The 22,723-nt window shown below is 48.0% G+C and overlaps 1 protein-coding gene across 2 annotated transcripts in view; it reads right to left on the bottom strand.

Moving 5' to 3' along the window:
- The window catches only part of COPZ1 (COPI coat complex subunit zeta 1), a 36,898-nt gene that overhangs the window by 13,092 nt on the left and 1,083 nt on the right, over positions 1-22,723 (bottom strand). Inside the window, exon 2 of one of the 2 annotated variants that reach the window (XM_060253456.1) lies at positions 20,905-21,159. In XM_060253456.1, the coding sequence (XP_060109439.1) occupies positions 20,905-20,922 (18 nt within the window). In that variant the 5' untranslated portion in view covers positions 20,923-21,159. Of the gene's footprint in view, positions 1-20,904; positions 21,290-22,723 lie in introns of those variants that run through there. The other variant, XM_060253457.1, reaches the window with a different exon arrangement.

Raw genomic sequence — 22,723 nt, forward strand, 5'->3', positions numbered from 1 at the left:
AAAGTTGTAGTTTGCACTATGAAGACGCAGTGTGGCATGCTTGTGTAAAATCCTAACTCATGCCTAGCAGGCCAAAGCACAGGGATGCACTGGTGCCACCTCTCTGCCTTGTCTATGGCTCAGTGGGACTGTATGGGTTTAATATATAAAACTTCAGGCCAAGAGAGCGAAAAGGGCCAGAAGGAGTGCCGAGCCCCACTGCTGGATGCTGGAAAGCTCTCGAGACAAAGTTCTGTGATGCACTGACTTCCACGTAGCCACAGTCGGAGTGTATAACAGAACTTCACCTCAAGCGCTGCAACAGCCCCTCTCCAGGAGCAGCAGGCTCCACAGAATGGCCCCAGAGAGTGTGGTGCCCATTTCCTCCCCCCCCCCAAGCAAAGAGCCAATCCTGGCTTTCTGCCACCTCAGTGGAACAGGAGATGCTTCAGAAGAGCCCAAGGGGACATCACATTTCTGTCTTCAGGGACCATCCATTCAGAAACAGCTACCTCCATCACAGGACGATGCTTGGCTTGGAAACGTGCAGCATTTTGTTACTGACCATGGAAGCCATTTTGTGGTGGGCCCACAGCCTCATCAAGCTGTAAGGTCTTTTCCCAATTCTCCTCCCCCCCACAAGCCACTGAAATCACAACAATAACAGCCACTCTAGAGCGCACCTTGAGAGGTAAGTGGATCTGACAGCCAAGGCAATGGCAAGTGCTCTGCTCCTCAGGACTAGTCCCTACAGCTATTGTAACTTCCTGGCATCCAAATGTCAATAAGCTCCCTCTCCACTACATAAAGTGCACCCTGTTGTAGTGGAGATTCTTGTATCTCATGACTCCCTGGAACACAGCCGTGAAAAGGGGATCCCCACTGGCACTTGCCAGCTCCAGAGGTTCTGCATTTACAAAGGAATCATGCAAACCTTCCTAATTCAGTTTCATGGCTTTCAACCTGCATTTTAAGGATTCCCCAGAAGTTTATCAGGGGTCCTCAATTAGAAGATCAATAATTGCAAAAGAAGTTTCCTGGAAGACAGTTTGCATACCACGACTAATCATCTCAAAAAATTGTACACCCAAAGGGGAGTACTGGTGTGACTCTGGAGTGTCTTCTCAGCTTATGCAAAGTCATGGAGCTGGGCTTCATCTAGAAAGACTTCCTTGAATCATCTGCAAAAATGTGAGTGACCTATGGCAGATGCGCAGGGGTTCCTCAGTTGACAAATCAATTCAGAGAGGAGGAGGAGGAGTGGGGAATCAAACCCGGTTCTCCCAGATAAGAGTCCGCACACTTAACACTACACCAAACTGGCTCTCCTAGTCATGGAAATGTATTCATGGAGAGGGTTCCATGAATACGGTTACTATTTTCAGAGGGTTTCTACTAGGGAAGGCCACAGAACGCGAAAATGGTGGTTTGTTTTGTGGTTCATTGGGCTACCCAATTCGGTGCTTCAGTTTGGTTTGTGTGTTTTTTATTCCCCAAACAATTTGTGGTCCATTGGTTCATTCAGGAAGAAAGCTAGATTTATATCCTGCCCTTCTCTCTGAATCAGAGTCTCAGAGAGGCTTACGATCTCCTTTATCTTCTTCCCCCACAACAGACACCCTATAAGGTGGGTGGGGCTGAGAGGGCTCTCACAGAAGCTGCCCTTTCAAGGACAACCTCTGCCAGAGCTATGGCTGACCCAAGGCCATTTCAGCAGCTACAAGTGGAGGAGTGGGGAATCAAACCCGGTTCTCCCAGATAAGAGTCCGCACACTTAGCCACTGCAACAAACTGGCTCTCACAAAACTGGAAGAAAGGTGTGGAACGGCCCTAAGAGGGCTAGAAAGCACAGACATCCCCCAATGTGCCCAGCATGATGACATCAAAAGATATTCTTCAAATATATTAGAAGCAGGAAACCAGCCAGGGAGGCAGTGGGGCCCTTGGATGACCAAGGGGTCAGAGGATTACTGAAGGAGGCTAGGGAAATGGCTGAGAAGCTGAATGCATTTTTTGCCTCCGTCTTCACTGTGGAAGATGAGAAGTGTTTGCCTGCTCCAGAACCACTTATTTTGGAAGGGGTGTTGAAAGACCTGAGTCAGATTGAGGTGACAAGAGAGGCAGACCTACAACTGATAGACGAATTAAAAACTAATAAGTCACCAGGTCTGGATGGCATACATCCAAGAGTTCTGAAAGAACTCAAAGTTGGACTTGTGGATCTTCTGACAAAAATATGTAATCTTTCATTGAAATCTGCCTCCATTCCTGAGGACTGGAAGGTAGCAAATGTCACCCCCATCTTTAAAAAGGGTTCCAGAGGAGATCCAGGAAATTACAGGCCAGTCAGTCTGACTTCAATACCGGGAAAGTTGGTAGAAACCATTATCAAGGACAGAATGTGTAAGCACATTGATGAACACGAGTTATTGAGGAAGACTCAGCATGGGTTCTGTAAGGGAAGATTTTGCCTCACTAACCTGTTACAGTTCTTTGAGGGGGTGAACAAACATGTGGACAAAGGAGACCCAATAGATGTTGTCTACCTTGACTTCCAGAAAGCTTTTGATAAAGTTCCTTATCAAAGGCTCCCTAGTAAGCTTGAGAGTCATGGTAAAAGGACAGGTCCTCTTGTGGATCAAAAACTGGCTAATTAATAGGAAGCAGAGAGTGAGTATAAATGGGCAGTCTTCACAGTGGAGGACGGTAAGCAATGGAGTGCCGCAGGGCTCAGTACTGGGTCCCATGCTCTTTAACTTGTTCATAAATGATTTGGAGTTGAGAGTAAGCAGTGAAGTGGCCAAGTTTGCAGATGACACTAAATGGTTCAGGGTGGTGAGAACTAGAGAGGATTGTGAGGATCTCCAAAGGGATCTGTTGAGGCTGGGTGAGTAGGCGTCAACGTGGCAGATGAGGTTCAATGTGGCCAAGTGCAAAGTAATGCACATTGGGACCAAAAATACCAGCTACAAATACAAGCTGATGGGGTGTGAACTGACATAGACTGACCAAGAGAGAGATCTTGGGGTCGTGGTAGATAACTCACTGAAAATGTCAAGACAGTGTGCGACTGCAATAAAAAAAGGCGAACGCCATGCTGGGAATTATTAGGAAGGGAATTGAAAACAAATCAGCCAGTATCATAATGCCCATGTATAAATCGATGGTGAGGTCTCATTTGGAATACTGTGTGCGATTCTGGTCACCGCACCTCAAAAAGGATATTATAGCATTGGAAAAAGTGCAGAAACGGGCAACACAGAGTGTTGGACTGGATGGGCCATTGGCCTGATCCAACATGGCTTCTCTTATGTTCTTATCACCCAGAAGTGATGTCTCCACACCAGGCCTGTCACCAGTGCGATGCTCTATCACTAGGGGGGAAACTCTAGGATAAGCCCAAATGATAGATCGTCCCCCCTGGCAACATCCCCAGCATGATAATGTCACTTCTGGGTAACATCATCACACTGGGTATGTCACAGTGCGCTAGGAGGATCTCTCACCAATAATGACACAGACATTAAAGGGTTGGAACACTTTCCCTATGAAGAAAGGTTAAAACGCTTGGGGCTCTTTAGCTTGGAGAAACGTCGATTGCGGGGTGACATGATAGAGGTTTACAAGATTATGCATGGGATGGAGAAAGTAGAGAAAGAAGTACTTTTCTCCCTTTCTCACAATACAAGAACTCGTGGGCATTCGATGAAATTGCTGAGCAGTCGGGTTAGACCGGATAAAAGGAGCTACTTCTTCACCCAAAGGGTGATTAACATGTGGAATTCACTGCCACAGGAGGTGGTAGCAGCTACAAGCATAGCCAGCTTCAAGAGGGGGTTAGATAAAAATATGGAGCAGAGGTCCATCAGAGGCTATTAGCCACAGTGTGTGTGTGTGTGTGTGTGTGTGTGTGTGTATAAAAATTTTGGCCACTGTGTGACACAGAGTGTTGGACTGGATGGGCCATTGGCCTGATCCAACATGGCTTCTCTTATGTTCTTATCACCCAGAAGTGATGTCTCCACACCAGGCCTGTCATCAGTGGGATGCTCTATCACTAGGGGGGAAACTTTAGGATAAGCCCAAATGATAGAACGTCCCCCCTGGCAACATCCCCAGCATGATAACGTCACTTCTGGGTAACGTCATCACACTGGGTATGTCGCAGTGCGCTAGGAGGATCTCTCACCAATAATGACACAGACAAACCATCCCCCAAACAAGCCATTTTGTTTTTATTTTGAGCACAGCACCATTTGCCGAACCGATTTGCAACAAACCACTAATCAGCCATTTTTAGCATGAATCATAGCTTGTGCTTCGATTCATGCCCATGCCTAGTCTCCATAGTTTCAGCAAAAGCAACATGCCTGAACAGGCAACAGAAAAATAAGATCGGTTTCAGGACCCCTGTGGCACATCCATTTTCACGTAGACAAGATACAATGTAGACAAATTTAGTCTCTCCTTCTGGTGTTTTCATCCTTGTTCATACAGACACATACAGATAAATTTGTTTAGCAAACTTACTAAGTGGGCAGATGTGCACCGGGAATTTTTTCTTCCCTCTGATAATATTTCACCTGTCCCCTGTGCAATGCCTGCAGATCTAGCTTTGAAAATCCCTGGTTTTACAGCAAGATGGGGAATTCAGACTCTCTAATGTGGGCCTCAAAAACTGCAGGCGCAACAGCGTGATGCCCCAAAGCTAACCAGCTGATTTTCCACACAAGTACTATCAGAGGAATAGCCCATTTCCAGTCTGGGCTGAACGAAGCAACAGATGAGAGGTAAAAGGTGGCATATCTGTCCTGTTTTGCAATCTGAGAGAATCAGGATAGATGCTTACCACGTAAGCATCAGAGGAGAATTTATACATCTCTTTGCCAAAAAGACAAGCTTCCACCAGAGAGACCAGAAATAAACACACATTTTAACTCTATAATGAGCCCGGACTGGAGGGCCAGAAGCAGCATAAATTTCTCTCTGGAGGTTTCCAGTTCAAGCCAAGGGCTGCCTCGAGCAATCAACCATTAAAACAAGACGTTAAGAGTTACTGCACAGTTTATTCTGATCATTTAATTCTGAAGTTTCAATAAATTAAACTTCAATCAATTAAACTAGGTGTGCAATGGCCCAGATGGTCAGCACGATAGCAGCAGTATTGCCATAAAGATTTTACAGCTGCCAGGACCCCGTGGAAGGGTAGCCTCAGTGAGGGAGAGGAGACAGCAAGAAATATGTCAGGGCCTGTTTTATTTGCAAAAGGCAATTGGACAGCCATGCAGAGGAGGCAGAACCGTTCCCATTGGGTGCCTGGGGTCAGCATGGCTTACATTCATGGCAGGACTCTAGGGGAATGGGAGGACACATCATGGGGATGCAAGGGCTGTGAGAACTGGCACATACTCTACATCAGGGGTGGCCAAACATGCTTAACGTAAGAGTCACATTGAATAAACATCAGATGTTTGAGAGCCACAAGAGGTAAGCAAATAGATGGGGGAGGGGAAGTGGAAAGAAAGCAACTTTAAATGCATTCTCCAAGCTGCCAGCTAACTTGCCAAAGTGATTTAAAGAGATAAATGCCTTCTCCAAGCTGACCAATGACATGGTGGAGGCTTTGAGAGCCATACAATATATGTGAAAGAGCCACATGTGGCTCCCAAGCCGCAAGTTAGCCACCCCTGCTCTACATCAAAATGCAAAAACCCAGTGCTACTGATCCACAGAAGATGGCCCTGTTCCTTTTTATTCTAGGACACTGGGCATACATTGTGCTCAGGAGTGATTTCTACATTCTACCGCTTTAGAGTTTCAATCACTTTGCCCAGATCCTTCAGCAAATGCCACTGAGGAGCCTAATCAAATAACCTGGGGGTGGAATTTGTTTCACAATCAGCCAAGGGAAGGTATTTTCTCCCAGTTGCCCTGGAGATCTGTTATCATTATTATGGGGAGAGAAAGTAAAAGAGGCTGTCTCCTAGAATTAGAAACATAAAATATCCAGAAATTTTGAAGCAATAAAAAACAATCTGGAGCAGTCGGGTTAAAACGGATAAAAGGGCGATTAACATGTGGAATTCACTGCCACAGGAAGTGGTGTCGGCTACAAGCATAGCCAGCTTCAAGAGGGGTTTGGATAAAAATATGGAGCAGAGGTCCATCAGTGGCTATTAGCCACAGCATATTATTGGAACTGTCTGGGGCAGTGATGCTCTGTATTCTTGGTGCTTGGGGGGGGGGGGCAAAGTGGAAGGGCTTCTAGCCCCTCTTGTGAACCTCCTTTCTTTTTTGGCCACTGTGTGACACAGAGTGTTGGACTGGATGGGCCATTGGCCTGATCCAACATGGCTTCTCTTATGTTATGTTTAACTGAAATTTATACACTACTGCTAGCAAACCCAAACCCATTTAGGTGGCATGGTATAGCCCTATCTCATCAGATCTTGGAAGCTAAGAAGGGAGACCACCAAGAAAAACTCTGCAGAGAAAGCCAATGGCAAACCACCTCTGCTTCTCACTAGCCTTGAAAAGTTGGTTGTGAATTGATAGCACTTTATACACACACACACACCAGCATACAATGTCAAGTCAGCAGATTCAATAACGAGTCTTCGCTGAAACAAAGTAACTAATTTATTGATATTATGGTTCCCGACTACAGTAAGATTGAAAGACTGAAGACCATACAGTAGAATGCAATCATATAAGGTACACTTCAAAGGGATTCTTGAGGGAGGGGTACTATGATTTCAGGTTTTCACGGCTGCCAACATCATTAGGGTTTGTAGAATTTTTCGGGATCAAGTGCCGTGTTCTACTGGAGAAAGTTTTCCTTCCAGACGTTTCGTTCTCAGCTGCGGAGAACATCCTCAGTGGCGTTGTAGCCGGAGCAGGCGCTCAGACCTTCTTGGCTGCTGTGCATTGAGTGGGGCCAGGGCTGCTGGAGAGCTGCTAATCTTGGTACCCAGCTCTGCAAAACACCCTACAGACTATAAATTGCAGAAAGTCTCAGAACAACCAGCAAATTCCACAGAACAATCAGCACAGTCAACAACCATCTTCCTTATCTTCAAACCCCTTCCAACCTTCCCAGCAATTAACACAGAACAATGGTCACATTCAACAGCCAGTTTCCTTATCACTACCCTCCCAGGAAGCCCCACCAAACAATGGGCACATCCACAAACCAATTGCCCTTTCATCACACCCCCTCCAGCCTACAAATAGCAGCTCTCCAGCAGCCCTGGCCCCACTCAATACACAGCAGCCAAGAAGGTCTGAGCGCCTGCTCCGGCTGCAACGCCACTGAGGATGTTCTCCGCAGCTGAGAACGAAACGTCTGGAAGGAAAACTTTCTCCAGTAGAACACGGCACTTGATCCCGAAAGATTCTACAAACCCTAATGAGGGGTACTATGCATGGCACATCCACACATTGATGTTACAACTTCATTCTCAGGCCCAGTTTGGCCTTGAGCATCTCTGGCTCCAGCCTCCCCCGGTGCCCAGCCTGAGAAGGCGCAGATAAACTGTTCACATATTCCCATTTCAAAGCAAGACTACATAACCTAGTGGATGAACCTTTTCAATTTGGGGTTCAGAAGCTTCACCGTAACAAAATACAAGCGTCCCGTTACTCTCACCGTCACTGGTTATATAACTATAGCAACTACCAACAACAACGAGCGAACAAAACAACAACAAATCACCATAGAACCGAGGTCCAGGCGGCGGCTGTCGGCTGCTGACAGAGTTGGAGGCGTGAGCGGCGGGCTGCAAACAGGGCCGGGACGCAGCCGCGAGCTGGCGTCCAGTGGAGGCCGGGAGGGACTGAGCCGGCGCCGGGGAGGAGAGCGCGGAGGTGCGAGGAGAGCGGAGGCCGTGGCGGAGCTTTTGCTTGTTCCAACTTGCGGGGCTTTCGCTTGGTTTTACTGAGTGCTGGAGTGCTGGAAAGGAGCGCGGCTGTTTCGAGCCGCGGAAACATCGCTGCCGGGCGACGCCGAGACTGGGAAGGAGTGGGTGCGGCCATAGGCGAGGAGCTGGAGCAGCCCTTCGCCAAGAGGACTGGGGCGCTGAACTGGCATAACGAGGAGGGAGAGGGGTGAGTCGAGTGAGTGGGGTAGCTGTGGAGGGTGACGGAGCTGAGAGGGTGTGAGCGAGCGGAGGAGTGGACTGCCCCCCGGGACGTAGGTCTCAACGGACACCCCGGTCTCTGTCCTCGCCCCCCCTTTCTTCCTCTTGTTCTTCCTCCTTGCTCCCCTCTTGCCCCCCCCGCTCCCGTATTCTTCTGCCCCCACCCCCCTCACCCGAGGCAGGGCCATCAGCCAAGAAGCTCTCCCACCCATGCTTCAAAAGATCATACTAAGAACAGCACCCAAAAACTGTCTCTATACCAGAAAACAGCACCTGCACTTTAAAGCCGCCACGAAGCGCCGAAGACGCCTAAAACCTGGACATTCGTTTCTAAAAGATTTCACACCAACTAACAGCACTTTAAGAACTACACCCTACCTCACCTCCTTAATTTATCTTTGCTGCCTAATGAACTACTGATCACCTATTAGAATTATTAGCAATGAACCAATTTAATTTGATTAGAAATTGGATTAGAAATTTTAAACTGATTAGAAATTGGATTATTACTGTGTATTTTATGTATTTAAATGCATATTGGATTAATTAATTTAACTGATTATTTATTCATGTTAGCACTTTAAATTTTAGGAATTAGGTTTTAGTACTGTGCTAAGTAAGAATTATTTATTTACTAATCAATTAGGAAAGATTTTGTGATCTGGATAATTAGGAACCAAGGACGGGGGTGGGCTGGGAATCTGTGCTGTTTATGTAAATTAGTCAGTTGAACTTAATAATAACCATCAAAGAATAGGCTTGGGATGACCGGTCAGGGGATCTCAGTGCTCCTGGGGAGGGGAAGATATGACGGTGGGAATGGACGGAGATATGAGAGAAGGAGACAGAGACAAAATAGTGCTCGGACCCCCTTCTAGTCTACTTCCCATCCCAACGGTGACAAGTAAGGGGACCAAGAGAATTTGCCCGCGTCCGACACTGGTGCTATGCAACGCCAGGTCTATAAATAATAAGACCGAGACCATCAAGGACTTCCTACTTCGGCAGGATGCAGACCTGGCTTGCGTGACCGAAACCTGGGTTCAAGAGGGAGAGACAACGGCACTCTCCCAGATGACTCCCCCGGGTTACTCGGTCTTCCACCAGTCGCGGATTAGCGGGCGGGGGGGGCGGGGTGGCGGTATTCATGCGGGAGGCTTACTCCTTCCGGGCCCTCCCGGCCCCAAAGATCGATGGTGTTGAATGTGTCGGCCTTGTGTTGGATGTCGGGGAGAGGTTGGCGATCTGGCTGGTGTACCGTCCGCCTAACGCACCGGCCAGCGCCTTACCATCCCTGATGGAGGCGGTGTCCGGCTGGGCGTTGGAGTACCCAGGGCTTCTGGTCCTGGGTGACTTCAATGTTCACGCCGATGACGCGGCGTCCACTCAGGCGATGGACCTAGTGTCTTCCATGGCGACACTGGGACTCTCCCAATTTGTTACGACTCCCACACATCAGGCTGGGCACACATTAGATCTGATCTTTGCGGCCGGGATTAAAGTGAACGAAATCGCGACGGAGGCGATACCATGGTCGGATCACTTAGCCCTCAAGGCTCGTATGGAGACGCTACCACAACCCTGTAAGGGCGGAGAGCCTATTTTGGCTCGCCCGCGGAGCCTGATGGACCCGGAACGGTTCCAAACAGCTCTTCGGGATCCTTGGCCCCCTTGCGATTCCCTTGATGCCCTGGTTGATGCCTGGCAAGACCGGCTATCTGGGGCAATCAACGAGATCGCACCCCGACGTCCTCTGCACCCTCGTTCAAGGCTGGCTCCCTGGTATACCCTGGAGCTACGCCGGCTGAAACAAGGACTCCGACGACTAGAGAGGCAGTGGCGGCGCACTCGTGGCGAAGCGGCGAGAACATCCTACAGAACGTTTATGAGGTCGTATGAGATGGCAGTCAAGACCACGAAGAAGAAGTACTTCGCGGCCAAGATTGCGTCTGCAAATTCGCGCCCGGCACAATTGTTTAAAATAATTGGACATTTAACTACACTGCCCCAGGGCAGACCAAACGTCAAAGAATTAGAAATAGGCTGTGAGGCTTTTGCGAAATTTTTTGCAGACAAAATCACGTCGCTCCGCCAGGACCTGCCCATCACCTTAGATACAGCACATGAGAAGAAGAAGAAGAAGAAGAAGAATTGCAGATTTATACCCCGCCCTTCTCTCTGAATCAGAGACTCAGAGCGGCTTACAATCTCCTATATCTTCTCCCCCCACAACAGACACCCTGTGAGGTGGGTGGGGCTGAGAGGGCTCTCACAGCAGCTGCCCTTTCAAGGACAACCTCTGCCAGAGCTATGGCTGACCCAAGGCCATTCCAGCAGGTGCAAGTGGAGGAGTGGGGAATCAAACCCGGTTCTCCCAGATAAGAGTCCACTCACTTAACCACTACACCAAACTGAGCCCGAGGCCCCTTGCCTGTCTTCTGATTTAATTCTGGATCATTTCGACCCGCTCAGCCTGGAGGAAGTTGACGGAATTCTCTCCTCTGCGCGCCCTACAACTTGTGATTTGGACCCATGCCCCTCCTGGCTAATTAAATCCTGCCTGAGGGAGCTTGAATGTCCTCCACGGGACATCATAAATAGATCCCTCTCGGAGGGGCGCTTCCCATCATCCCTGAAAGAGGCTTTGGTCCGACCCCTCTTGAAAAAAAGTACAGCAGACCCGGCCGAATTGGCAAACTACCGACCGGTCTCCAATTTACCGTTTTTAGGTAAAATGATAGAGAGGGCAGTGGCGTCGCAGTTGCAGAGTTTTCTGGATGACGCTTCCATCCTAGACCCTTGCCAGTCCGGCTTTCGCCCGGGTCATGGGACGGAGACAGTACTGGTCGCCCTGGTAGATGATCTCCAACGGCATCTGGATCGGGGCGGTGCGGCGGTGCTGATGCTGTTAGATCTGTCGGCCGCGTTCGACACGGTCGACCATCGGCTACTGACCCACCGCCTCGCCGATATAGGGGTGAGGGGGTCTGCCCTACAATGGCTCTCCTCCTTCCTCGAGAATCGGGGACAAAGGGTGGCAATTGGTGGTGAGCGGTCCCGGAGGCACACACTGGATTGTGGAGTGCCTCAAGGGGCAGTTCTCTCACCAATATTATTCAATATCTATATGCGCCCTCTTGCGCAGATTGCCAGGAGATATGGACTTGGGTGCCACCAATATGCAGATGACACCCAACTCTATCTGCTGATGGACGGCCGGCCTGGCTGCGTCCCTGAAAATTTAGACCGGGCCTTGCAGGACATGGCAATGTGGTTGAGGGGGAGCGGGCTGAAATTGAATCCAGCGAAGACAGAAGTCCTTTGTCTGGGTCGGGGCGCCCGGGAAGGGGAAATACCTCTCCCGGTCTTCGACGGGGCGCCACTGAAAGCGGCGCACCGGGTCAGGAGTCTGGGAGTTTTACTGGAGCCTTCTTTATCAATGGAGGCCCAGATTGCAGCCACTTCCAAGTCAGCCTTTTTTCACCTGAGGCGGGCAAGGCAGTTGGCTCCCTTCCTAGAGCGCCAAGACCTGGCAACGGTACTTCACGCAACGGTCACCTCGAGACTGGATTACTGTAATGCCCTCTACATGGGGCTGCCTCTGTACCGAACCCGGAAGCTGCAGCTGGTGCAGAACGCAGCGGCCAGACTGTTGTTGGGGCTCCCTAAATGGGAGCACATACAGCCTGGGCTGCGCGAGCTGCACTGGCTGCCAGTTACATACCGGGTTCGTTACAAAGTGCTGGTCATTACCTTTAAAGCCCTATATGGTCGAGGACCTGTCTACCTTAGGGACCGTCTCTCCCCATACGAACCCCAGAGAGCACTGAGGTCAGCTGGAAAAAACTTGTTGACCACCCCCGGACCGAAAGAGGTGAAGCTGCAATGCACCCGTAACCGGGCCTTCTCCTCTGCAGCCCCGAACCTATGGAACCAACTTCCAGAGGAAATGCGGGCCCTGCGGGACCTTGAACAATTCCGCAGGGCCTGCAAGACCTTCCTCTTCCGACTGGCTTTCGCTGACGAAGAAAGAAATTGCTAATGATTACCGCCATTATAAAAGCACAACTAGCATTAGCACTTTTATCAACTTAATTAAGTGATTTTAAACTTATCAGAATTTTTAATGTTTAATGTTAATGTAACCTTGTCTTTTGTATAAGGGAAACTGAATGATGTTGTTAGCCGCCCTGAGCCTGCTCCGGCGGGGAGGGCGGGATATAAATAAAATTACCTACCTACCTACCTACCTGGTGCCTCTTCCGGCTCGACCTGCTGGTTGGCACCGTTTAAAGCAGGCCGGCTTCGTTTCCCGCCGGCTCGTCCGCCCAAGCCAGATTGACCAGCTCCGCCGACAGTAGCACTTCTTCATCCAGAAGCTCCTCTGACACCACCGCGCTGCTCTTCGCCGCTTCCTTAGGGCAGCTGGTCGGCTTCTTGGGCCCCGGGGTGCTGGGTTTAGGCCCTGCCTGGGGAGGTCAGGTGGTTGGCGGTCGTGGGCAGTTAGAGGCCAGGTGACTCGGATCCCTGCACCTGAAGCACTTGCGGGGCCCCGCCGGTGCCCCCCCCCCCGTGGGTTTCTTGGGCTTCTGGGCCTCCGTCTTCACGGGGGCCGCCTTATGCTGGCTCTTCCCCGACTGGTGCTGGCGCTGCATCGCCACCTGTTTCAGGTTGGTCTCCACTTCCCCCGCCAGTTGGATCCACCCCACCAGGGTGTCTGGGCGGGCTTGGGTGAGGGCCCGATCCAGTATGCTGCCATTGAGGCCCCGGGTGAAGTGCTCGATCTTCATCAACTCGCTCCACCCTCGGACTTTAGCCGCGTTTGCTCTGAACTCGGCGGCATACTCGTGGATGGATCGGACCCCTTGCTGCATGTTGCGAAGCGCCGCTAGCACGTGGGTCTCTTGCAGCGGGTCCTCGTACTGGATCAGTAGGGATTGTAGGAAGGTCTGCACATAGTCCAGGTCAGGGCTCATGGACTCACAAAGGCTTACGTACCATCTCTTGGCTGCCCCCCTCAGCTTCGACCCCAAGTAATCCACCCTGCTGAACTCGTCAGGGAAGGTGTTCCCCCAATAGTACATATAGCTGTTCGCCTGGATGGCGAAGTAATTCACCTCCTCAGGATCCCCGTCAAAGGTGGCATCCAGCTCTCGCCCCCTCCCTCCATCTTGCGGGGCCAGCGGGATCACTGGAGCCGGGCCCCTTGCGGGCGGTGCCGCCGGTGCTGGCGGGGCCAGGTGGGCTCGGGTCTGCGGGGCTTGCGGTGGTCTTCTGGGCCCCACCACCCCCAGCGCGCGTCCCAGTTGAGCAGTCAGGGTTCGCATCTCATCTTTTAGGCCTTGCACTGCTCCGTCAACCTCTGCGCACCATCGCTCAGAACATGCGGGCGTCTTCCTCGTGCATGTCCTTTGGCAGCGGTTCACCTCCACCACCCTCTGCGCACTCCACGCACTCGGCCTCGTCCTCCGGCACCTGGACGACGACGATGCTGTCCACCTCCCCCGGCTCGATGGTGCCGGGGTTGGTGGCCTCTGGTTCAGCCATCCGGACCCTCTGCATGTGTCGGGTCATCATGGCCTCCCGGCGGATCGGTGCCTCGTCCATGGTAGTGGTTGAGGTCCTCGGTTGATACTGCTGGGGGGTGATCACCAGCTGGAACTATGGAGGGGACGCCGCCACTCTCCTGGAGTCCAGGATGTGCCAGGGCATCTCGGCCTCTCCGTCTTCGCTGGGAAACTCCCCATTGTCTGGAATCTTTTCGGCCATCAGGTTATAAAGTTGTCGGAACGGTTGAGCTTCGAAGGGGAGTCTTTCAAAATGTCAAGTCGGCAGATTCAATAACAAGTCTTCGTTGAAACAAAGTAACTAGTTTATTGATATCATGGTTCTCGACTACAGTAAGATTGAAAGACTGAAGACCATACAGTAGAATGCAATCATATAAGGTACACTTCAAAGGGATTCTTGAGGGAGGGGTATTATGCATGGCACATTCACACATTGATGTTACAACTTCATTCTCAGGCCCGGTTTGGCCTTGAGCGTCTCTGGCTCCAACCTCCCCCGGTGCCAAGCCTGAGACGGCGCAGATAAACTGTTCACATATTCCCATTTCAAAGCAAGACTACATAACAAAGAAAGGGAGGGGGGTAAGGTGAGTTTAAGCTAGCAGCAGTGCAATACAGTTTGGCTTTACCCAGGATGCTCTTCCCCTGAGCCAAAGTTAGGTGCAGGCCTGACCAGAATTATAAGCAGACTTGACATACAATGCATGATTTATAAATTAGTTAGCATATAAAATGGTATCAACTGGCAGATTTGTGAGATTTTAACGTATAAAGGCCTTACTTTTTTACAAGTAAAATTACAAATACACCCAATTCTAAAGCAAAAGATAGCAGGCAAACTGATGTACCTTCTACCATCTTAGTACAATTCATTCATTCCAGAAAAGGGGAAATGTATCGCAAGAATTTTGTTCGGTGCTCCCTGAACCTTTCTAGGTTTTTTTTTTTTCTTCCCCTGATGAGAAACTGAAAAAAGTCCACAGACTTTTTCATGCTATACATTTTGTGTGAGCCAAACCTTCCTTCAAAAGCACGTCATTCATTTCAAAGGAAAAAAGTTTTTTTCACGGTTGCCCAAAATTTTAATTGGAAAGAAGTCCTCAGATGTTCACTTCTATACATCTTTGTGGTTAAATCTTTCTTTCTTTCTTTTTATTTTTGTTTTGTGTGTGTGTATGTTTGCACCTGGAAGTCATGTTGACCTCCAGTGAATGACCCCTACTGGGGGCCGGGAGGATATTCAGGGAGGTGTCTGAATAAGCCTGTCCCCCCTCCCAGCTGGGTATTTCAAGGACCAACCACAGTCAACCCTGCTTCTGAGATCTGACAAGATCGAGCTTGCCTGGGCTATCCATGTGAGAGCTTTGTGGGTTAGATCTTGTCTTATAATGCAATGCACTCACCTAAGAGAAAAATATTTCATATGAGAGGGATTCTTTTTTCCATGCTCCCCCAAATTTCCTAATTTTTCTATTGGCGAAATTGGGGGGGGGGGGGGAGAGTCTTTGGATAATTTTTTTGTTCCTTTCAAGCCTTCTCCTAGATTGAGCCATTTGGAAACATCTGCTCAATTTTGCTTTTCCAGTTCAAATTTAAATAAATAAGTTAAGTAATGTTAGCAAAAGATAGAAAACTTACCAGGCACAAACCTGGACCATATATGAGCACTGGGAATTTGTTCATGCTTCACATCCCACATTAAGCCCATTTAATAGGATTGATTTGCAGCCCAACAGCCCAGACAATTATATATACTACATTTACAGGTGGAAACTTTTCCATAGAAATATAGTGGTGGTGGTGGAAAGTGCTGCCAAGTCACAGTCTATGTTAGTATATTAATATTCTATGTGGTTTTTAACTGTGGTCAGCCACCCTGAGCCTGTTAGGGGAGGGCGGGATATAAATCTGATAAAATAAAAAATAAACAGTCGAGAGGACTTAAGGTGATTCTGTAGGGTTTTCAAGGCAAGACACATCCAAAAGTGGTTGTGTCTACCTCTGTGTAGCAACCCCAGAACTCCGGGGTTGTCTCCCATCCAAGTACTGCCTGAAGCCAACCCTGACAAGCTTCTGAGATCTGACAAGTATAGCACTGGAAAAGTTTCTATCTCACATCACTGGTACTAAGTATGTGCAACCATATATATTTAAGTTGTTATTTTTTATAATAAAGGGTGACTGTCTCTTCAGATAATCTTCAGTCCCTGGAGAGGTGTTTCTTCCACTCTCCAGTAGCTCACTACTACCACTTGACCTTTGTACAGAACTGCCCATTGGGAGGGATCAGGACTCCCAGCTTCCCTTCCCAGTTGAGGCCCTGACTCTGTGTTTCCCACTGCCCAACGCCTGGTCACCATGAGGACAGTTTACTGCCTTGCGTGCCCCTGGAGGAATGGTCATTTGCAAACTGCCTGTCTTCCCCCAGCACTTATTTAAAACACTGTGTCCAAGATGGTAGAGGTCTGCATGGTTCAGAGAACCACTAACTGTATCAAAGGTTATAAAGTCTTTATTAAAAAGAAAATGTTCATAAGCAATCAGATAGAAAAGACTAGCCTCTGCACCCTGAATCGTGCAACAGACACAGATTTACTATCTCTGTGAGAACCAGAGCCTTATAAAATCATAGAATCACAGAGTTGGAAGGCGCCATGCAGGATTGGCCTAAAGCAGGGGTGTCGAACTTATTTGTTGAGGGCTGGATCTGACATAAATGAGACCTTGTCAGGTAGGGCCATGTTGGACCAGGCCATGTGTGTACCTATTTAAAAATAGGTAGCAGAGATATAAACTTTCTAAAGGACACAGACCAACACAATTACATTTAAAAAAAAAACAACTTAAAACTTGCTTAAAACATTAGCACTTATTGGTCCTAAAGGTGCTTTCTTTGTATTTCTGCCATGGGATCCAGGGAACTGGGCAGAGGAAGCTCTGGCTCTTTCCTTCCTTCCCCAGGGGACTAGGAGGGGGAGGAGCCTCAGCCAATAGAAGGAAGAGAGGCTTGACTCAGTAGCTCTGTTGAGCCATTGAGAAAGCCTGGAAAAGCAAGCACTGCCTCCCCAAGGAAGGAGCCTCAGCCGATGGAGAAAATAGAAATTTTGCTCTGTAACCCCTGTGCAATTGAGCAAATCTTGCAAAGCAAGCTGTGATGCAGAAGGAAGCAAGAGAGAGGTAGAAGGAAGCACATGGCAGCCAGTTGCTCAGAAGCCTGATTGGAGCCTTCTGGGGGCCTGATTCAGCTCCTGGGCTGCATGTTTGACACCCATGACCTAGAGCATCCCTGACAAGTGTTTGTCCAGCTGCTGCTTAAAGACTGCCAGTGAGGAGGAGCTCACCACCTCCCTAGGCAGCCGATTCAACTGCTGAACAACTCTTACTGTAAAAAAAAGTTTTTCCTAATACCCAGCCAGTATCTTCCCACCCTTAATTTAAATCCATTATTGTCTTTATCATTTATGCTGTCACTGAGCTATTTTCATGAGAGCTGTAAAGAAATGCATTTTTTCCCCTGCTGGGTTTGAAAGGAACTAAACATCCACTTTGCGTTTTAACAGGTTTTTTTCCTCTGGGCAGAGACCAGGCTGGGAAGGAGGAAGATTAGTTGCTCCGCTAGCCTCTGGAAGGGCGTCATTTGCTGAACCATAAACCACACCTGGGGAGAGGGATGATGGCATCAAAATGATACGTCTTCAGCCTTTCCAGACTCCACTGAGCTGGAAGCATGTGACAGGAAAAGAGGGGAAACCAGACAGATGGCCTCACTGACATTCACTGCAGACCAAGGGAGCCATGAACATGAAACACAAGCAAAGAACCAGGAGGCAGACCACAGTTATGAATAAATGAATTGTCAGAGCAATGGAGGAGTCCTCTCCATCAGTGAGGACCTGCCCTTGCCATCCTGCTGCTTCTCTTAGTGTGTATGCAAAGAGAGAGAGAAGACATGGCACCCTGGCCCTCTAGGCATGCATACTGGCAGCAGATCTTTCTGAAAGGCTGCAAAAATGGCATATCTAGAGAGCAGTTGAAGCACTGTGACCCCACCTGATGGTTTCAACCCATAGGCTGCAAACTACACTTCAAGGCCATATTGCATCATAAGCACAATAAAGAAAGGGGGGGGGGTCTTTGAAGGAGGGGAGGAAAGGAAATGGGAGGGTCACAGCTGGTATAGAGGAGTTAAGTAAAAATCAAATATAAAACTGATTAGAGGAAGAAACATAAGAGAAGAGGAGACTGGATTTATACCCTGACGTTCACTCACAGTGATTTATAATCTCCTTTTCCTCCTCACAACAGACCCCCTGTGAGGTAGGTGGGACTGAGAGAGCTCTTACAGAGCTGCCTTTGACAGAATAACTCTGTGAGAACTATGACTGACCCAAAGTCACTCAGCAGGTGCATGTGGAGGAGTAAGAAATCAAACCCATTTCTCCCAGATAAGTCCATAGACTTAACCAAAACACCAAACTGACAACCATTATACCAAACTGGCCCAAAGAGAACCATACTACTCAGAGATATTATTTTATGTTTGTTGTGGTTGTTCTTGTTATCACAAAGAGGGTACCTTATTTTCCTCCTATGATTCAAAACTGTCTCAGGCTAGTCCCAAAACAGACTTTAAAAATCCTTCCTTGCATCCAAAAAAGAATCAGGGCATTTCACTAACACTGAGCTTGTTAGTGATAATAATATGACCCCCTACTTAAAACAAGTATAAATTACAAGGAAATGACAAAGTATGTGGTTGTTAAGTGATTTTAAAAGGGGCAAAATTACATGGCTGGGTCAGAAGATTTCAGGCGCAGCTAAGGTTTCCACCCCAGCACACAATATAACCTACATAAACAAAGGGATTCCAAACAAAATCTGTCTCATTCCAAAGAAAGCAAAAGGATATTGGGCAAAAGCAGCAAAGAGAAAAGGATGCCTCAAAATATTCTTCTAGAACATTTTGAATGAAAATGTCTCAGGAACTGGCATTTGTTTCTGCTTCTTTGCTATCTAGTCATAACTAATTTATAGCAACTCCACAGGGTTTTCAAAGCAACAGATGTTCAGAGGTGGTTTGCCACTGCTTGCCTTTGCATCATAGTCTTGGTATTCCTTAGTGGTCTCCCATCCAAATATTAGCCTGGGCCAATCCTGTTTAGCAGCCAAAATCAGACAAGAATGGGTTAATCTGGGTTATCCACATCAGGACTAGAAGTTGATTAACTGGTATGGGAATGCCACAGTAAATTATGCTTGGGACTCTGAGGCTAATGTATATAAATCCAACCCAATGTTAGGAGAAATTTGTCTTCTCACAGACAGAATATTGATATGTAAAAGATCTATAGGAAAACAAGAGTGTTAACAAAATTATTTGTCTACAGTTGTTACAAAAGAACTGCTCTGCAAGTGAACAGTGAGAATGATCTCAGAAAGAACATTAGTGAGTAGCTTCTGTTATGAATACTTTTACCTGCTGAAATCTGCATAAGGCATAGCAACTTTCCACAGCTCCTTTAGCAAGGCAGACATGTAGTTAATGAAACTTTTCCCATGACTATCTACATTTCTATCTATTCTTCAAGCTGTCAAAGGCATATGAGCCTTGCCAGGAGAAAAAAATAGCAACAACCCTAAAGTTAGAAGTATAAACCACTTCATCTTTGCATTAGAGCATTTGCACCAAGCAACCTCTAGTCAGATCATACAACCTTATCCAGTAACTCGTTCCCCAGGGATTTCAAACTTTTTTACATTCAAAGAGTCTTTTGAGACTAGCTTCAGCCTTCTGCATTTTATAGAGGATTCTGGGATTGCTAGAGAGTAGGAGCTCGGTTAATGCATTGCACTGAGTAACCTTTGTTAAACTTACAGTCCTGCATGAATTAAGAATACAGCCTAAAACACAGAACTATTCAGCAACTGTAAACCATAGGGCATTAACAATGGAGGCAGGGAGATTGTCTTTCAGGGAAATGCATCCACCATCATTACTCACCTTTTCATTATGAAAGGCTTTTAAGAAACCCCAGAAATAAACAGGGGTCTTGCAGCACCTTAAAGACTAAAACATATTTTATTACAGCATACATTTTTATGCCCACTTCTTCAAATGCAGTGCATGGATCTGCACTATGCAATAATTTTATGAATGAGTATGACCATTGCGATACAGAGGCAGGCAATGGCAAAGCACCCTCCTCATCTCTCGCATTGAATACCTCAAGTGGTTGCCATATGGCAGCTGTGACTTGACAGACAGCACTTAACTATTACTATTATCACTGTGGGTGCGGGGGGAACAGCAGGGTGAAGGGGTGACAAAATGCAGGACATACATTGAAATGAAATGACATACAATTTTAATATTATCAAGAAATATACAGAGATTGATCCCAAGTTAACACCTGTAAAAGTGCGGGGTTAAAGTCTGACTAACACAGTGAACACTTTTAATGCTTAAGTGTGTGCGTGGGGGGGGGGAGGTGCAGTTTACAATCTGTGAACCTGCAGTAAAAATTCCAGATGGATAACCTGCTGCAGGTTATCCATCAAACAAATTTTGTTACATCTTCTAGGTGCCACTGGCCTGTCTCCTGTTTCATTTGACAATTCTTCAGCAAGCATCTCAGAATAATACAACTCCCTTCCCCCAGCACAAGGTACCCAAGCAAAGTCGTCAGCAGCTGCAATTTACCTGGGAGAAAGGCCTACTGAACTCATGGGTTGGAATGCACCGGAAATACATTTTTTTAAAGAAACAGCCCCACTGAATTCCACGAACAGAAGCAGTGAGTTATTTGAGCTGCGATTAAACCATTTCCCCCCCGTTTGTGCTACATGTTTTACTCGCAAAGAGATGTAATACACACAACCCTTGGCAGCTGCTTCGTTTGCTGACCAGAGAAGCCCCTAACTTAGAAAGGGGAGGTGAAAAAAGCTCCCCATTGCTTCCTGCGAAAGGAGCAGGGCAGTGAGCATCCAGGTGATGCCGGGAACTTCTCTCTTCCCTTCTGTCACACATCTGGTCGACCCAGACTCCTCCATCCCTCATCAAGGAAATTGGGCCTGAGCTCCAGCTCAGAAACCGGACCGAGCCCAGGACCACCAACAGAAGCCTACTGGTTCCGTCCCGCCCACCTGCCTGTTTCCATGGCAACGGGGGCTCACCCCAGTTAGTTCCCCCCCCCCCTTTTGCCCCCTCCGGCTCCTACCAGGCACAGCGCCTCCATCTTGGTCGCCCCGATGCCGACGTGGAGCAGGAACCGCGGCTTCACAGCATTGGCTGCCCTCACGCCAATCTTTTCCTTAAGTCCCACCTCTGTTTTCGTAGAATACCGTTGATTGGTTGTTCTCCCCTCCCTCTGGTGATCTGTCCTCCTTGCCTTCCTTTTTCATTCAGCAAGAAAACCCCACAGAGGCAAGCTACCAGCGAGTGGGCGTGGCTCACCTTGAATCCCCTCCTCTACCTGTGATTTGAAAATAAGGCTGTCGGTCACTTGCCAACGATCTATTGCCTAGAAAAGGGAAGGGAACGGAAGAATACGATGGTTGTCATGGTGATGCAGGAAGCCGTGTGTACTTTGGCAATGATTGGGGTAGCTGTAAGCACCTGCCGGGAAGTTACGTCATATCCTGTACTGGTGGGGGAGGGTGACTTTGCACTAAAATCAGGAGGGTAGGAGCGGGTGAGCTGTTACCATGGTGATGGGGGGGTCTTTTGTGGTTGCTAACCTGCAGGTGCTGGCTGGAGATCTGCTGAGATTACAGCCATCTCCAGGCAACAGAGATCACCTGGGATAAAATGGCTGCTTTGGAAGGAAGACTCTATTCTTCCTCACTGAAGTCTCTCCAACCCTGCCCTCATCAGGCTCCAACCCCAAAATCTCCTGGTATTTCCCAACCTGGAACTGGCAACCCTATCTTGTTACCTCCTATATAGTAGCAGTTTAAAGTCCCCAAAGTTGGAGAGATCTCTGGTACTCTTACTGAGGACAAAGATTCTTCTGGATATGATGAAGTCCGTAGTTTGACAGAGAGGAGAGCAAAAGTGCTTTGCAGGTTTAAGAAAAGCCGTCTGCTGTAAAATGATCTCAGGCTGCAGTAAAACATAACTGCTTTTTTACTTACGACGCCGAAACATACTTTGCATTTTGCCATGTGATTATGAAACCTATATTAGCTGGCTAAAGTGCTCCGGTTACCCAGCTCGCTCGCTTGCTTTATTCATACACGTGCGCAAATGGATTTCGTACACTTGCATTCATACACGTGCATAAGTGGTGGGATAGAGACTGAAGGGTGCTTTTAGTGCCACATATGAAAATACTCCAAAGCTTCATTTTTTAAAAAAAGGCTTGTATGCAAATACCAAGTGAGCGTGGCTCTCCTTTTCCTGAGGAAGTCCATAAAAGCTAGAGCTGTGGAAAATGGAATTAAAGATGTCTTCCCAGGAGCCATTGTGAGAGCGCTCCACATAGAAATCACCACCAGGGGTCAGCCAACTTCAGAGGTAAAACCCTGAGGCTGACTGGGAGCTAGTCGGCTTCTGATACAGCTGGATTCCTAGAAGTGATGTGTTTTCAGACAGTGACAAGAGGGAGTGGAGTTGTTTTGCCACTGCTGAGCTAATTCAGTGCTGAGCTAATTTGCACTGAGCTAATTCAGTGCTAAATATGCAACACCACACAACTGAATTCTTCTGCTCCTTTTAGGGTCCTGTATACCATGTCTATCCAGGGAAATGAAAAAATTTATTCTTTCCTAATTCTCTGTTGTGGGATGTCATCCCAGAGTCGGAAACGACTGGTGCTTGCACAGGGAACTACCTTTTTAATACTCTGTAACAAAAAAGTCACATTTATAATAGGTAGTCAGTTGCCAGGGGATGGAAGGGTGTAACTGTCAAAAGCCACAATTCCAGATGAGTTCCAGAAGGGTAAGCTATGAAAGGTTGCTGCTGGAAACAAAAGTCTTTCCAAAGGGCAAAAAGACAGATTTATTGTGGCATGAGATTTCATGGACGGTAGCCTG

Source organism: Heteronotia binoei, chromosome 13 (assembly GCF_032191835.1).
Source record: "Heteronotia binoei isolate CCM8104 ecotype False Entrance Well chromosome 13, APGP_CSIRO_Hbin_v1, whole genome shotgun sequence".
NCBI lineage: Eukaryota > Metazoa > Chordata > Lepidosauria > Squamata > Gekkonidae > Heteronotia > Heteronotia binoei.